The 17,992-nt window shown below is 37.2% G+C and overlaps 1 protein-coding gene across 1 annotated transcript in view; it reads left to right on the top strand.

Moving 5' to 3' along the window:
* Window positions 1–17,992, top strand: part of STK32B (serine/threonine kinase 32B) — a 177,295-nt gene that overhangs the window by 28,562 nt on the left and 130,741 nt on the right. The window contains exons 2-3 of the mRNA XM_026846779.1: window positions 1,212–1,267; window positions 8,765–8,916. Of these exons, the coding sequence (XP_026702580.1) occupies window positions 1,212–1,267; window positions 8,765–8,916 (208 nt within the window). The remainder of the gene's footprint in view (window positions 1–1,211; window positions 1,268–8,764; window positions 8,917–17,992) is intronic.

Raw genomic sequence — 17,992 nt, 5'->3', positions numbered from 1 at the left:
AGTGGCTTGATATTAACCTTGTAACTTCCTACTCAATGCTTAGCTTGAGCTGATACAACTGTTTTGACAAATATATAAAGTACTATTAGTTTTGTAGGATTTTCTTCTTCATCATGATGCCAGTCACATTTTTGTTGCATTTGTTCACGTTACCACATTTTCTCAGTGACAGTCTGTCTCCATAATTTTGCCGATTCCTGTTACAGCAATAACAGGTGATGATGATACATGACCAAAGTCAGGAACATAAGAAAGTTTTAATTTAAAAAAAAAACCTGTTAAGTTGCACTGAACTGTGTCAACTCTGATTCACTGAGTTTAGTTTTAAGTGTGATTCTTTTCTGACAAGTGATTGTAAAAACTGTATCACAGATTGTCATGGTTGTGTTTCGGTGGCTTCATATCAATTTTGTTCAGGATGTTGTTGGATTTTTTTAAACCACTAGACCTACCAATGAACCAGAGATTTGAAGGTCATGCTGTATTCAGTCTCATGCAACACCACCAACAATAGCATTTCTGTGAAATGAAATCTCTCCCTCACCTTCACAGCAAACCACTTCAACGTCTAGGGCAGACTGTGCTGTCAGATTTTCATGAAGTGGGAGTAAATCCATTCTACTGCCAAGCTAAAATGAAATCTCCCAAAAGGAACTTATGTTACATCTATGAAATAGTCTTACAATTATGTATTGTATTAAGATGGCGAAGTTCTGAGGGGCTGATCCTGCTAGTTCATCATGGGACAAGCTTCCATCACTGTAACAGAATATGGGAATTATCCTGCAGAGTGATTACTGTATCAATACTATCTTTATATTACTACATATCTTAAGGTATTACTTACCTGAATTATTCAGTTTCTTTCAATAGATCTTAATCTTTCTGGAAGATGCTGAGCAGTTTCTGTTAATGGCTGCATAATGCTGACTTACTGTCTTGTTACTTAAGACAGAGATATGTTTCTTTTTGGAGATACAGGGCAATGGAAGCATTGGTCCAAGATGAGTTGATGAATAAAATGAATGGAGCATAATTTAAAGCAAAATTCCTCTTTGCTAGCTGTTAAATATGTTTAGTGTTTTAAGAGAAAAAGTAAATACTACATGGTAAAATGGCATTAGTTGGAAACACCGTCATTTCTTTTCTTATCTGAAATGACTTAGCACTCTACAAACTATTTTACTTTTCTTCTCTCCTTTATTTTGCAGTTAACTTTGACCACTTTCAAATATTGCGGGCTATTGGGAAAGGGAGTTTTGGAAAGGTAAGAATCAATTTATTTTTAACAGTTAAAAATCTAATAGAGAATTCCTTTGTGTATTTCTGGTGTCACCTGACTAGGGTAAAGGAACACAGGTTTTGTAGCCTTTGACTTCTTAAAGATATCTGATCATCACTATGAAATGACTGACCATTAAATTATTTCTGTTATAATACATTCACTAAATTTGAGTAAAAATTATAATAATAATTAAGTCTCCTCAGTGGGGATTAGCAGAATTTAAAAATCAGTCCCTAACACAAAAAGAAAGAATGAAGTGGGAGCAGACTACTTTTTTAGACAGTCTACTCTAGTTATTTTTTTCTTAAATCTCTGGACTTATTTGTGTCTTTAAAATAATTGCAGTATTTTAAAGGCATTTTACATAGATTCAATACACTTGGGACTGAATAAACTGGCACACACTGTAATTAAGATCATTGAGTAAATGTTTGTTCAATTCAACAGGCTTTTGATGAAACAGAGAAGATTAATGGTTTGTTTATGCAAGAGTAGACAACCTTTCTTTCCTATAATAAAGACTATAACAAGGTTTTAAATTTTAATATGGGCAAATACAAGACCATGCAGTTAGAGAAAATCATATTATAAAAATATTAGAAACCGTTACTCACAGGAATCCATTTGAAGGTGAAATATAACTTCAGTAACTGATCGGGCAATAGCTATCTAGATCTTGATTTCAGTGAATCTTGAGTATATGCCAGCCGAGTGCTGGTGAGCTACTTCTGTAGTTATGCATGAAGAACACACACAGGATTTTGCTGGCTCTTGGCCTTCCATGTAGAAAAATTACTTTCATTTTACAGAGGCTGAAAATACTTCTTGCAGGATGGCATGATCCTTTATGGCATGGTCCTCATTTAGTTCAGTAGTTTCCAAGATAAATCCTCTTTGAAGCTAATAGAAGAATATGTTACTACTACAAAATGATTCAAGATCAAAAATCGGGGCAGCTGGAGATCTGTGATAGTTTATTATCACAATACAGTGATGGAAAATCATGTCAAACTAAGAAGAGGTCCAGGAGTGCAAGTTAGGTGCAGGATGAGCAGGAAAGATATATCCAAATCATTCTGATTATCACAAAGATCACTTTCACCTCTCTTTTTTCAAAGCTTCCCTATTCACACCTCTACTGTCTCTGCCCTTTCAAAGGCTCCCTCACCCTTCCACATCATGCAAGAAAATAAAACAATCCTAAGTGCTTTTTGAAGGCTTGTTGGTTGATATTTGATCCACTATTCTCCATTGCATTCAGGAAACTGCTGAATGTTTCTATGATATTTCTAGAATCATCTAATTTTCTTACAGGTTCATGTGGCTGCAGTGTTCTTGTGAACCCACTTTGGGTATATGTATGGGTGAGAATAGGGTTACACAACCCTGAGAGAGCATGTTTAATGCAAGAAAGGACTCATGCATAAGTCCCCTCTAAACTTAAATCCTTATTTTGCAGCTGTCAAATGTAACTGAAGAAACCTTGGTGTAACAGGTTTATTTTTCCTGAATGAATGGAAGCTTCTGATGAATCACCTTGTTTTTCCTACAAGAGATGGGAAAGAAAAAAAAAAAACATTTTAAAATGACCTATTATACCATAGCCAAAAGCACAACATGGTAAATCAGACATTGTTTCAAGTGTCTGTCTCTGTGAGTCAGTCTTGCTTTTATCGTTAACTTAGAAGCCTCATTGCTGGCAACTTTTCCTATTACTGTCCTGGAAGTACCTGGCAGCAGAAAATGTCAACAAATGATGCAAGACCTCTAATCTCTGTTGATTTGCTCTTTACTGTTTGGGGTCTCTTGTGGTCTAGCATTCTGCGACATGTAACACCGTGTTCAGTATCATGCCTTCCTTAAACTGCCTTCTTCCTTTACGGCTGCTCTGTGGCCTTTTCTGTTTTCTGAGAGTGATAGGTTGTTTTAAGACATGCTCTACTTTTTTATTTTATTGCTGTTGGTACACTTGTGCGCGCGCTCTCTCCCTCTCTCAATATTTCTTAAATTACTCTGGTTGCTACAGCAACCTTAGGCCTCTGCAGGATATTGCTGCAGGAGGTATCTGATGTGGCAGAGACTCCATGCAGCTCAGTTTGCTCCTGTGCACAGAGCTCAAGGTGATCCTCAGCACCTCACCTCCTCCACTGGGGCTGGCTGCTTCAGCAGCTTCTCTCTGTCCCTCCCAGCTGGCTTCAGAAAGCAGCTCCCTGCCTTTTCCTTTGTCATTTTCTATTCACAGTAGCAACATTTGCTGTTGCAGGTATTCCTAGGCCATTTGGTATCAAATACTTTGTATCTCAAGAACTTTTTTCTGAGAAGTGGCCACCTGTTTTAAGATGCTGCCTCAGTACAGGTGGTTTCTGAGGGACATGTTAAGAGGAGGTGCAGGCTTGTACACACTGTAGCATCTTCCCCAGAAAAAGTGAAGATACATCATAGCGTTTGTGAGGAAGGCAGAAAATGGGTGTGGAGAGAAGAGAAACAAGGAGCATGCTCTTGATTCTGGCAACAACCAGGCTTGCTTCAAAGGTGTCCTTTGAGAGCTCAGGTTGCACCCTGGTAAGGGGCAGATGAAGAAGGTGAGCTCTGAGCCTGTGTATGACCATTGCAGCCACAGCTTCTGTATAAGTGGGTTTTTTGTTCAAGCCAAGTGACATGCAAGCTATGGCAGAATGGTGTGGGACCACTTGATGAATACTTGCCCCCCCTCCTGGGCACATGTATACATACCTGGTGTACATATCTGTACATACAGATGCTGGTACAGACCTGTAAGCTGCTACGAGGGTGATAGTGGTACCCAAGCAAGGTATGTGGCACTCCTCTAAAAGTAGCCTTGCTGGCTTCAGTGACCTTGCTTTGCTAGGAAGATGAAGGTAGCTCTTAAGCTTTGGTGTCTTCATATGTAACAATTCTTTTTCCAGAAGAACTTTAGGCTAGTTATGCTTGGCATGTTTCAGCTATTGCTATTTCCAAATACATTCGACGTGGACCAAGTCAGAAATTTAATCCAAACAGGTTTTATTCATATAGAAAATATTTGCCTTCTACGTCAATTCAGAAGTAGACAACTTAAAATATTCAAACAAAAAAATGCTGAACACTGGCCTAAGTAGCTATTTCTTTTGCCATGTGATACCTTAAAAATGCTCTCTGATGTTTAATCTGGGTAAATTTTTCCATTTTGTTATATCTAGAGCTATAATTCTTACCAAACAAAATATTGCAAAAAATTATGTATTTGAAGATCATCCAGTAAGTACAAAACTGGCTAGGAGTGAAATACAAGAATTGTCATTGTTCTTTACCACAACAGTAACCATATAATTACAGATTTAATGCTGCAAAATAATTTGTATTCAGGTGCAACAACTAGTTTTCAAGGATATTATAGTACCAATTTTCTTTGAGTTCTCTGTTCATGGGAGCAGGTATATTGAACAATCTGACCTCCTTAAATTAAATTCAAATTATTATTTCAATGTGCAAACTCTTTCTCCTGTTTGTCTAACTTGCTGAGACACAGACTTAATTCTGATTAATTTGGCTGTATAAAACAGTGACTGCCTCTGCTGAACTAATTGAAGTTACTTTGGTGTAAAACAGATGGGAGCCCAGAATCACGTCTGCACTGATTGAGGGTACTTTACTAAATAATATGCAAAGTATTTCAGAAAAAAATATGTTGCTATCCTAAAAACAACATAACTCACAACTGCAGAATATTGTTTGACAGTATAACCACCTATTTTTTTAGCTTGAGTTAATATGAAAGGCTACTAAACAGATGCTTGGTCCCTGCTCCAGCTGTCATGGTTTGCTTGGGGAATCTAGGAATGAATCTCCCTATTTCAAGGAAATTCACTGGCAGTGTAAAGCCAAACTTATGAAATCTATACTCCAGCCTCTTTGCGTAAATCTTTCCAGCTCTGCTTGTAGGCTGAGACTATGAACATCAGTTTTTCAGAGTATGTGGATAAGAACAGACAAGGCAGCAGTATTTCAGGCACATGCTTCATAGCAGATCTGTCAGTTCCCCCACTGACTATGGAACATAAAGCTGACATCTGTCTTGTAGTCCCCTACATCTAGGTGAGCATCTTCTGCCCATGCAGTGCCACAGCCCGTCTTCTGGGCTGTGATTACTCATGGCAACTATAGCTGCCTCGTCTGATCTACTGACCTAAGATGCATAATATTACGATACAGGAGCACGGATGAAGTGTGTACTCCAGCTGCCAGCTCTCCACCTAACAGTGACCTTGCACAGAGGAGCTTTCTCTGACTGCAGTTTTGTATCTCTCCTTTTTTGTGACCTGTCATGAAACCGTATCATGATAGTTTGAGTAGTCTAAGCATTCATGTACCAAACTCAGACCAAAATGACTTTATTGAGACTAAGTATATCTGCTCCCTGCTGTTCTTTCCTGACCAATCACATGGGAGCCAGAAGTCTTTTGAAGTTAGTGGGAAACAGGGGAAGTCAAATTTTTTCAGCCACCCCATCTTTTGCTCTGGGAAGAGCTTCTCTGAAGCAATGTATGGCTGCTCAGCCAACACAGCATTATGCAGCTTTCTGCAGCAAACAATTAAGAAATTCTGCCCCAGTTTTACTCAGCATAACTCTCGCTTCACTTAGCTCTGCAATAGCCCATAGCAGTCCTAGTGGCTGTGTGACCTCTTAATCTGCAGACCAAACTCCATCTGTAGGTGCTCTATTTTTTGCATGTGAAATCAGAGTAAATGGAAGAAGGTAGTTTAGAAGTAGACCACAGCGTATTTTGCTCCGGAAAAATAAAGTTTAGCCCTGCAGTAATAATCTATTCGTTTTCTTCCTCTGGATCTGAGGGAAAGTTGCTCCAAGTCATACTCTGATCAAATTTCTTTTAACCTGATATTTTTGAAGGCAACTCATTGTTACCTTCTCCTAGATATAAAAAAGATACAATCCTGTGCTAACAGCTAAGACATGTAGAAAAAAACATTTTTAGAAGGGGAATATTTTCTCAAGAGACTTTAAAAAATAAGCACCATATAACTCCAAAGAAAATGAATGGGGATTCATATTGCCTACCTTTAAACATGTACAACACAGATGCCTACATCCAAGCTAGTCATCTACAGTCTCTTTAAGGGGACTTTAGAAGAGAAGCCATCCCTCTAGAGATGGTTCATGGTTAAATTTGTGACACTTATATTTGGTTTGAGGCATCATCTACAGAGACTGCTGAAGCAGTGATACCAGTTTGAGCAGTGCATTGTCTGGGCTTTGGTAAATGATATTCACAGAAAAATTGAAAGATGCTTTAATAATGTGAGCATGACAGGCTTCCATGCTGATATGTGTAAATAAGGCAATTCTGCACAGACTTCCACAATAATGAGTCATCACGGAAGTTGTTTGTTGAGGTGCCAGAGCACCTGTTTGTCCCTATTTTAAAATTACTCCTTTGGAAAGAATTTAAACCATAAGTAAAAAAGAACGGTTGAAATATTTCCCATTAAGACTGAACATTTGAAGAGAGCTTGAGGGCTTTTCCTTTCTTTCCTGCAGTAGTGGAAGAGTTTCAGCCCATTGACTGCTCAGATGAAGAGGTAACAGCCAGCAGGTAGAAATGCCAGCGAGGATCTCCTCTATGGTTGAGTGTTGTCATACCAATGTCAGATGTTTTTCACAATAACATCCATGTTGGTGCAGCTTGTATTTCCTGATTTTTAGTAGGAAGTAACTTTAGTGTATTTGTTAAAATCCTATTGATTTTGAAACCATGTTAAAAGATGTGTGTAGGTATACATTACTAGCAAATATTTACTACCATTCTGCTTTAAAGCTGTGCACTAGGCAAGCTTCTACTAACAACAGAAGGTCTGCTTCTACTGTGCTGAATACCCTTGTCTTTACTGACAGGTAAGAGAAGTGAGTGCCTTCTGGAGTCACTGCAGTGTTTCAAAACCTGTTTACATTACACATTTAGATGCTCTATATGATCCCAGTTTGCTGCATTGGTCAAACCTGTAACTCTGCTGAGTAAAACCCCATTCTCTCAGCAGTCTCACTAGTCAATGCCTCAAAAGGGAGGCTTTTTATGTAACAGAATAAGAGACGGCTGCAAACACCTCAGTCTTGGCCAAGTTTCACATGAAAATCATGCTGTAAATTCATGTAGGTGAATGAACTTCTGGACTTAGGTTCTGAGCCAAAATCCATAAACACTGTACTTTATAATGTGATTCACTAAACTGGAGTGTCTGCACAATCTCAGAGTGGATGTCAGGAACTGCCCCTGCAAATTCTGCTTACACTTTTGAAGAACCTGTGGAAGCTTGAACAATTAATTTCCATTCTTCTAGTTCAACCCACCTGCTACCTCTTCTTCCCCCAAAAGGCTAAACCCAGTTCCCCATTGTTCCACAGCTTGGGTTCTTTCCATATAAGTTTGAACCTTGAGTTATCTTAAGGGCATCACCAACAATTAGAATTTCCTTAACAGCCCAAGGAGGAAAAAAGCTAATATACTCTTGGCAGTGAAAACACACTAGGAGTGTCACTTTAAAAAGTCCTCATTAATGAACAGGAAAAACCCTTCAGAGCGAAAGTCTGTTGAGGATATAATTTTGCTCTGTGTGTATAAACAGGGCTGTTATGAAGATGAGATTTACACCAGTTTTGGGAATGAGACACAGAACAATCTTATATTTCTGTGTTGCCAGAAATCCTATTTAAAATGGTGGGTCTTTGATGGGATGCTGGTGATACTCTTCAGCTTCATTCAAAAGGTAAACTACCGTGATGAAAAACAGCCCAGGCCTTACATGCAGGGTTTTCTTCCTGCATTTACAAAATTATTTGATTTTTGTCAAAAAAAAATAAAACAAAGATAAAGAAAAGAAATATACTGCCAGAGACTAAATCATTGTAATGATTTCTTGTGACTTCAGAAATATTATGATGAATCTCTCTATGAGAATTGATTTTCTTTTCAGCAATAATTAAGGAAGCATAATTCTGGTATTTAGATGAAATACCGAGCCTTGTGAACGTAGGCTGTGTTTATGTTGCAGTAATCAAGACGTGTGTATTAACTTGTGGGAATGAGGACAATGACTGTGCATTTTCTTACACAGGAGGCAGTAATTTCTGTGACTAATGAAATAGCCTGTGATTCAAGCGATTATAGTGTATTTCTCCCAGTTTTACTGTGTAACTTCTGAAAGTTATGCCGCTTTTCTGGGTGCCCATTTCTTCTTATTCAGGGCTGGCATGTTCTTTTCTCAATTTGTTTATTACAATCTATTACAAGGAACCCTGCATAGCTGTGATATGGACTTTCTGAAGCTGTTTGTAGGATGTAGTATCCAGATCTGGATTACTGAAATACCATAAAAGGCTCCTCTTTTTTTTTTTTTTTTCAAAGTCACATCTGAGTTTCCTCTCTGTAGGTGTCAAACTTTGTCTTTTACTTTGCTATCAATTAGGTGTGCATTGTACAGAAGAGAGACACCAAGAAAATGTATGCAATGAAATATATGAATAAACAGAAGTGTATTGAGAGAGATGAAGTTCGAAATGTTTTTCGGGAGCTACAGATAATGCAAGGCCTGGAGCATCCCTTCCTAGTCAATCTATGGTAAGCCAACCTCTAAAATTCTATTATGGATCTCTTGTTTTCTTCTTTTTGCTGAATCCATTCAGGATATGAAAGGGTGGAAAGCTGGAGTATGAAAAAGTTTTGCTGACCTCTTTTTTTTTTAAGGTATTTAGGTTTTTCAGATGGTTTTATTTTTCGTGAATATTTTAAATATGTCCTTTTGCATTGGAATATTTAAACATCACATTCACCTTATCATTTCTGGTTTGGTTTCTCTCCAGATTGTTACAGCAGTGTATGGAAATGTGTTGTTCTGTCCAGCTTCATGATTTATTTTTGACAATACCTGGACTAAATAACTGTTATAAGGCTGTGGAATATCAAGACAAATCATTCAAATAAAACTTTTAATTGATTCTCAAAAATCAATTACTCTTAAAAAAATAGCTGGCATAGAACAACAGAAAAACATCTTTTTGTCACCCGGAATTTCTCTTATCTTCCCTGTGCTAGCCACTGAATGCCTCAGTCACATATGAATGTGAGAAAATGTTGGTCAAGTAAAGAATAGCTTCAATTACACCCTCAAATTAAAATATTTGCAGGATTTTATGTAGTGATAGTAGTAATGGGATGTAAACTTATCTTCCCTTATCTGAAAATGACCTATATAATTAAAAAAAAAGGAGACATAAACCATTACGATACAGAAAATATTAATTTCATTAATAACTTGATTGGTTGCAGATGGTCACAGTGCAAACAGATCTTCTGTTTTGTGAGTTTTAGCAGTCTTACTAGAGGTCAGTGCCTAACCTGAAGTCTTTTGCCCATCCTTTAGCTCACTCTTGACCTGTACAGGTGAAAAATTTCTTGCTGTCAGCTTAGCACCTTTTTATTTATGTATATTATTTAAAATATGTTCTGTCTTGAGTGAACACAGCTTTAGTATAACTGCATTCACTTATACCAGCAAAGCATTTGATCCCAAAATTTGTTCAAAAAGGACCTAATATATATGTGTCTCAAGTGCTCTACACTCGACATGAATGATCATATTCGAGCTAACCTAATATCCTCTTGGGGGCTTGGAGAATAATATATAAACATTGTGACTGTAATATAAAACTTTCCCAGTATATTTTCCAAGGTTACAGCAACCTGTACTATGCAGATTTCTTCACCAAAGATGTGGTATCTCTGTGCTTAAGAGCCTGTGGATTTTTCTTTCATGCATTTGTCTAATCTCTTTTGAACTCACACAAACTTTTGTTCTTTATCAAGATGTGGCAAAGATTTCCACTGTGTAACTAGACACTGTGCAGAAACAGTCATAGATTAATGTGGTCTACAAGATATTTCAGTAAACATAACAGTGGTGAGGGATTAAAGATCAAATATTTATTGTGAAACAAAAAGTGTACTAGTTTCCAATTACTGAATTATAATCAGCTAATAAATATTCTTTCTTATTTTCTTTTTTCTTGCCAAAGATTAAACCTGAAATAAGCAATACCTTAGAATGTGTTGGGTATGATGATGATTTTTATTGTAAATAATTAATTTATTCTTCTCATGCTTCTGAGATACTGTCACAAGACTCAAATGTTATAGTATATGTGTATATGAGAAATGTAGAAAATTAAAGAGAAACTTAGTACTCTAGAATTAACAAAACTTTTCAGGCAAAAAATCATACTATTCAAGATGCTCCAGTGCACTAACAATGTTCTACATTCAACGTCTCTAGCAGTAGTTATAGTTGACCAGTCTATCTGGGTTGATTATTAGGTAGAATGACAAGAATTTCCTTTGAAAGGAAGGCGCAGAGGGGGGCTGCCCACCCATGAAATCAGGTAATAAATGACAAGTCACCTCCCATGGATGTGGCCTGGAATTTATCACTTGCATTAATGCTTGTGACACAGCTCAGTGGCCAACAGTCCTGTCTCCGTGTCACTAAGGTTAATTTTCAGGTCAATGGTACGAGACAGAAGAACATAGAATAGTCTGAAGTCTTACATCCAGGTCTAAAATCAGTGCCCACATTTAGGGTTAGTCTTGTGAAGATATGCAATTTCCTTGTGCAACCATTCAGCCCTTGCTGCCTTAGCATCTCAGTGCTTCACAGCCTGAAATGCCCACATAAACAGCATAGTTTGGTTCTCCTTAGAGTCAAAACATGAACCTGTGAAGGTACAGGTAAGCTAGTAGGTGAAACGGCATTCAGGAACATTCAAGGTGCTGCCTGATGCAGCTGGATTGACCCTTGGCATGCTCCTGTCCCATGTCAGTGAGCCCCTTTTCAAATGGCTCCTGGGATAATTCCAGGCTCACAGTGTCCCGCAGACCTATAATGGTGTGGCCAGCACCCTGCAGCAGCAAGGACTTCCTAGCAGAGGCATGAGCTGCTCCCTGCCAGCTGGCCTGAGTGTGTGGAAATGTGTCCCAGCATGTTTCATCTACTATGATAACCAGAATAACTAAATGAGAGTAGGAGATCCTACTCATTCTTTGTACCAGGACCATAATATGTTTCTATAATTAGCCTTGCACAATCCTAAATTAATTTAAAATAGCTTCTGATATATTTATGGAGTATCTACACTTGCAAACGGCAGTAACATGTTCCAGACCTCAACTCTATCTCAACTTTTGACTGAATTTCAAGATATTGAAATGTGTGAAGATACACTGTCTTCAGATAATAACTTCTGTTACGGAACTGCAGCAAGGACAAAAAAACCCCCACAAATAATAGTCACATCTGTTCTATTAACACTAAGCTATATGAAGCTCTTGAAGATATTAATTGTATATTATTTCTTTAATAATTGAAACTATATTTTCTTTATTCATTTGCTATCATGAAGAAAGGCACACAGCAAATAGAAATGGAATATACCTTAAACATATTTGATGTGTTCCCAGCAATAATCTCCTAAAATAACAGCATTTTCATTGATTGTTGGTAAAATAGCAGCCTGTTTAATGTATTTTTACTTGCAGTTTAGATGCAATAATAATTTGCATCAAATATATTTACAGTGTAGTTATAACTTACATCAGATGATTAGCAGGAATCCATGAGATTTCTTCTTGAGTCAGTTCCTGGCATACTAATGGAAGGAAACTGTTGAAAGTGCATTTATTGTATAGTAATTGTAGCTAGATTTATGTTTCATTTTTTGGAGTTCATTTTTCATTTTTCTGTTCATTTTGTTAATTGCATTGTAAATATACAAATGTGTTGTAACAGGAACTACTAACTCTATCTTATTTCACAAACTGGAATATTAATTTAACAAGGAATAGTTACATCATGGTGTATGGGCAATTACACAGCTACAGCTCATGTAAATGTTGAGTTTCTTTTGACCAGGCTGTTTTGGACTAGTCTGTTTTTCTAGACTCTATCACACTCTCTAAGGGTGCATGTCAGTTTTCAGAAATCCTGCCTAAGGTAAGATTTTGGTGACTAAGGCTCATAAATTTCATCAGCCTTTAAGTTTAATTGACATTTCTCTACTTAGTCAGGGTATCCAACTTTGAGTTCCTGAGAATATTCACAAGTAATCATTTGGAGAAGGTAAGTACCAGTATGCCATCAAGAGCTCTGCTGCAGCCCCCACATCAGTAGACAGGCACTGATGTTCTGTTCACTTAACTAAAAAAATGCTAACCCTCCTAGAGAATGTCAGGAATTCAGTTACAACAGGACTCAGATTAAGAGGAGTAGTGGTGAACGTTTTTTTACGTTAGATATTGTCATTGGATAAAAACTGAAAACAGACTTTGGGTGGGGAACTGTAGTAAAGTGTGTTTGCACATAGACTGTGTGGGCTTATAGTGAATAGTCTGTGGAAAATTGGAGATGTGACTGCCCATACTAAGGGGATTCTAGACTCATGTCTCCTTCTTTCTAGATTAGTTGACTACTTGTCTGTTATGCAAGATGTGATGATAGTAAAATAGCTATTTTGATATAAATAAATCTGCTTTATTTGCCCCTTGCAATCTCAGTGGAAAGTAATTAGCCAGCTGGGCCAGTCTGGATGACACTTCAAAAATCTTCAGGAAAACCTACATTTCTCCACTGATTTGAAAAGGAAATTAAGTATTTATTTTGGTTGCACTGTCCCTTCCTTCCCCTTGATTCCTCCCTCCCCTAATCCCCATTTATAAGAAGCAAGACAGGTAGGTAGCCTGGATCAGATCTGCTGTTCTTTTGTCTGGAAGGGATATACATGATAATAAAATGACGGAATTTTATTATCAAAATACTTGACTTTTTTCCTAAGTATCATTTTCTGTAAGAAGTTCAGTGTCATGAATTTTTTTTGTTTTTTTGCTTGCTTTTGAATGAATTGAGATGAAATCTTACTTCTTTCAATTCAAAATGTCAAATCCTAAATCCATCTTGAAAAGCATATTGGGAGGAAATTCCACTCATGACAACCTTTTCATGAGTTTGTGGGACTGTCCCTTACCAGAACTGCAGATTTTCAAATGATAATCATCTCGATCTTCAAGATATATAATAAAATTGATATAGTAGTAAATGTCCCAACAATTCCTTGAACCAAAGGGAATAATAACCAAGCACATTAATCTTTCTTTGAGGAATTACATCAAATAGAAAAGTTAGCAACTGAAGATACAAACATGAAGACTGGAAAGACAGTTAGTTATACATTATAACTGCACAAAGAAGTAATGAGATATGGGAAATCAATCTGTCATCAGTTTAATTATTGTGGAAAGAAAAGGAAGAGGAAAGAATGTAAACCTTCTGTACCGGGTAATTCTGCTGGCATCCATCAGTAACCCCAGCATACACAAGAATACAGAACATCTAATATAAAATAAGGGTAGCATCTCAACTCCAAAAGATCTATATTAAAAAGCTTTTTGAGGCTCATGCATCTTCTCTGAGCTTTATTAAATTTAGCTTCACAATCTCAACTTATAAATCATATTATTTGAAGTATGAACTGTCTTTCATAACATCTGACACTGAAAAGAATCATTCTTCTGTAAATGCTCATAATAGCTTGGAGGATAACAGCGTTTTTTAGGAAGGGCTTGAGGTTGATTTATATCCTTCATTTTAGAGATGAGATTGAATAAATTCTTAAAGATATGTGAGCCTTGTAGCCAGTTTTATCACTGTTAGAGGCATTTCTGATAATAGAGATTCCTTCTTAAAATGAAAAGCAGTCCTGTTTTTTATCAGACCTTTTGTATGTCATGTGTTTTTCAAGCATAGATGAATGAGCTGTAGAAATGTCAGCTCCTAACATGGTCCCACCTTAGAGACTACAATGTGCTTCTCTAAGATCCAGTATTTTATCCATGTTTATCCTTCTCCAAATATCTGGGTGTCCCTTGGGCAAGATAAGTAGTGTTCCTGAAAGCATCCGTTATTTTAACTATCTTTGTCACAACATGCATTAGGACTGAGCCAAGAGCCAGGTTACTCCCTATGTACCAATGTGGCTAGAATTGTTACACGACTTGTCTTCAAACATGAGTAGAACCACTGCCTGCTCTGAAAATAATAATAGAGCTTACCACTAATGGCAGAGGTTTTTTGCAAAAAAAAATCATGTATCAAAATAGTTTCTCTGCTGATGTAGAACAGAAAATTCTGAAAAAAAAATTTTGGACCATTCCTCAAAACTTTTGGAACACTGAAGTGATCTTATTTATAATAGTCTTGCTTAAAGCTGTTTTATACTTTTTATATTGTCAGAAAAATTTCAAAGGCAGCAGGGTAGAAGGATGAAGATTTACTTTTGTCATCTTATAGGTCATTTTTCTAGTATAGACAGAACAATATGTTTGATATATTTAACATGCCATAAAGAAGCGTTCGCTGCATTCTCAGAGTGGCTCTGTATTTTGAAGTATTTTTCTTTCTACTCACCAGTCTATGGAAACTGTATGTATTTCATAAGACAGATCTACAAAAGTACATCACTGCTACCAGCTAGAGTAAGACTGAGTTTCAAATCCAGTGAAAACTGGAACAAGTGAAGAACACATATCATAGAGAAAATGTTCATGCCATTCTGAATTCACATAATACCCCAATCTTCAAAAGAAAAGGGACTTAGAAAAGAGAAAAAAATTTCTGGAGAGAATAAATTATTTGTTCAGTCTCAAGTGCTGGATGGGTTGTTTAAGATACACACATGTACATACTCATAACTGGATATTACACTTTCCCTGTGAAGGTGTCCTTTCTAGAACAGGCTGTGAGAAATGTCACCTTGGACTGCCCCATAGCACAGCTCTGCTCCTCAGATGGGCGTCGGGAACATGCATAAACCTACAGACTTATGGGAGCAAGAACACCTGGCTAAGTGTTTTACTGCTGAGTGGAGATAAAAAGAACCAATCAAGGAGCATCAATTGCCTGCCAGAGACCCCAGGCAACAAGAGGACGTGGTTTCGGTCACTCTTAGGTGATTTTGCTTAGCGGCTGTGGTGGTGTGACTGCGTAACTTGCCTTGACATAGTAGACCTGATGTGGAGTGAAAATATATTATAGAGGATGGAAAATTTCTTTTCTGATATTTAATATGACCAGCTTTCTGAGCTTCATGAGACTCCACACGAAAGGCTGTGAGTAAAGTCCATGATCTAACAGAAAAATTACATATTTTGGAAGGAAGCAGGGGGCTTGTGGTGTTTCCTGTTAGGATGCATTTGGGTGTTTGCAACTGGCCTGACTACCTCTTTAGCAGTAAGGACTCCTACTGAAAAGGAAATTGAAGCTGTAATGATGTCTATTTTAATAGTATGTGGTAGATCCCCAAAAGGTAATGAAACAAAAGGTTCTGACAAACATTCAGTTTTCCTGGTGAATAATGAAGGTGAGCAATGCTCTTAGCTGTCTTTGGTTATACCAGGTCTAAGCCTGGTTTATGGGAAGAAAAACTGATATCTCTTTGGCTATGACTATACTAGTAATTTAAAACTAGGTATTCTTCCTGGACTCTTGAACCCAATCTTCCATACTGCTAAATAGTTTTAGATCCACTCTTAGACAAGCTGTGAGCTGGGGCATGAGCACCATCCAGAGAAGCCCCAGGCACAGCCAGATTGTTCCCAGTAGGCAGCTTGTATGCCACCACCCTGGTTTTGAAGCTGACAGTTTAATAGTCCAGGCACAGACTTTTCAGTGCCATTTGGTCTCCGTGCTGGAGAACAGCCACTGACATGTTTATTGATACAACATATGTTTCTTACTTTTGGAATTTAGCTGAGGTCATGAACCCCAGGCCGTGTAACCTTAGGCTGTTCTAGATAGCTGATGGGCTCTCAGGTTCCTTCCCAGGCAATAAGATCTTGTAAATCAGAGGAGAAAGATATATTTAGTGTCTTGCACAGAGCTTAGATGGGTAAACTGTTTTTGCTATAGAGGGAGCAAAGGGTGAGTACTTTCCTCAAATAGCTAGATCAATTCATTACTGTATTAATGTAAATCTGGAATAGATAAAGATATAGAAGTTTTATATCTAAGACTGGAAAAAAAAGTCTGTTCTCCAGAGCTTTAAAAGAGATAATGATGGAGGAAAAAGGGCAGGAAAAGGTGATGAGGCAGCAGGAAAGGTAGGATAATTGGAAGAAGAGAATATAGCGAAGATTTGTCTTGAGTTGTAAATTTCAGGGTATTATTTCTGGCTGTGAAATTACATTGGACTCAGCACTGCCAGTTGTATGCTTGTGCTAAATGACTGTTAGCTGTAATGTCTTCACTGACGAATGCATGACCCAACCGTTATTTAGTTTTGTGCTTCTTTTCATACCCTATACTAATTGCCAGTATTAGAACACTGTGTCCAGCCTGCCTATATTGAATTTTGTTCTGGTGACTAATTGTTTCCTGTGAAAAATTGCTGTCACCTTGGAATATATATCTTTGGACTTTAATACATTCCTCATAAAAGCGGGAACTGGCCTTTGGCACAGTTTAAGTTTTGATCTTTTTTGCATTTAACACTGCTGCAATAGATATTTCCTCTCATGTGAACATTACAGAATAAAAGTAAGTGCTTAACTCTTTCACTGCAAAACCTTCATACTGAACAGATCCTGTAAATCTACACCTAGTCCAAAAATGTTATTCTTGGAGACTATTGGTAGTGTAATATGTCTTAGAAATTATTCCTAGTTTACTTTAGAATATATCTGAACTTTTAGTGATGATACTTTTAGTTCAAACCAGAGAAAACACATAGGTGAATTCCTTTTTGTTTATAACAAGTTCAAGTCAGGGCACCAATACTAAAAACCAAATAAAAATCCACCACAGAACTAGCAAGTAATTTTATTTCAGGCAATATGTTAGCTCTCTGAGTCAGTCATTTCCTTTTTACTCATGCTAGAAAGCCAAGACCATTTTTCATGTTGCCAAATATTAAAAGTTGGGGACTTTTTTTGCCAAATGTCCAAAAGGACAGAACAGAAGCCGAAAGTCTGACTATATACGTATAAAAGATGTAAATAAATAAATAATACTAAAAGTTCTGAGTGTAAGGCAATTTAAATTTTGCATTGTAACAATTGTATCAAATAGAGTGGATTTAAAATGGCAAATAGTGGGACTGAACCAAAGCAGGAAGTTCCGTAATGCATTATTGTTTTAATATTGCCTGCTTAGGGGAACCTTTGCCTTGGTTCATTAAAATTTATCAAAGCTTTTATTATTTTAAAAGTCAACTACAGATTTTTACAGCATAAGCGTGCTCTTAATTCCATTTTATTGAACTAAAATAATATTTATTGTACTTGTAAAGTGCAGTGAGAAGCTGATACTAAGACTTCAGAAGATGATAAATCATATCCTGTTCTAAATTAAGGACTGTTTTGCAGTGTAAAGTTCTCATTAGAAGAGACTAGCTCTCATGTTTTGTAAGTGCACACCACATAAAGGAGGATTTAAGGTTCCTTTTCTACTGATGTACTTCTTACAAACTGTGTCCTGACCAAGGAAAGGTCATGGGCTGTGAGGAAGATGACTGTTTAAGTTCCTCTGCAAAACAGGAGGAAAACTACTTCTGCCTGTCAAATTTTCTCTACCTAAACTAGAATTCATCCAGAGCGC

Source organism: Athene cunicularia, assembly GCF_003259725.1.
Source record: "Athene cunicularia isolate RWA chromosome 4 unlocalized genomic scaffold, athCun1 chr4_part1, whole genome shotgun sequence".
NCBI classification, from domain to species: domain Eukaryota; kingdom Metazoa; phylum Chordata; class Aves; order Strigiformes; family Strigidae; genus Athene; species Athene cunicularia.
This window is presented reverse-complemented; position numbering and strand designations above follow the sequence as displayed.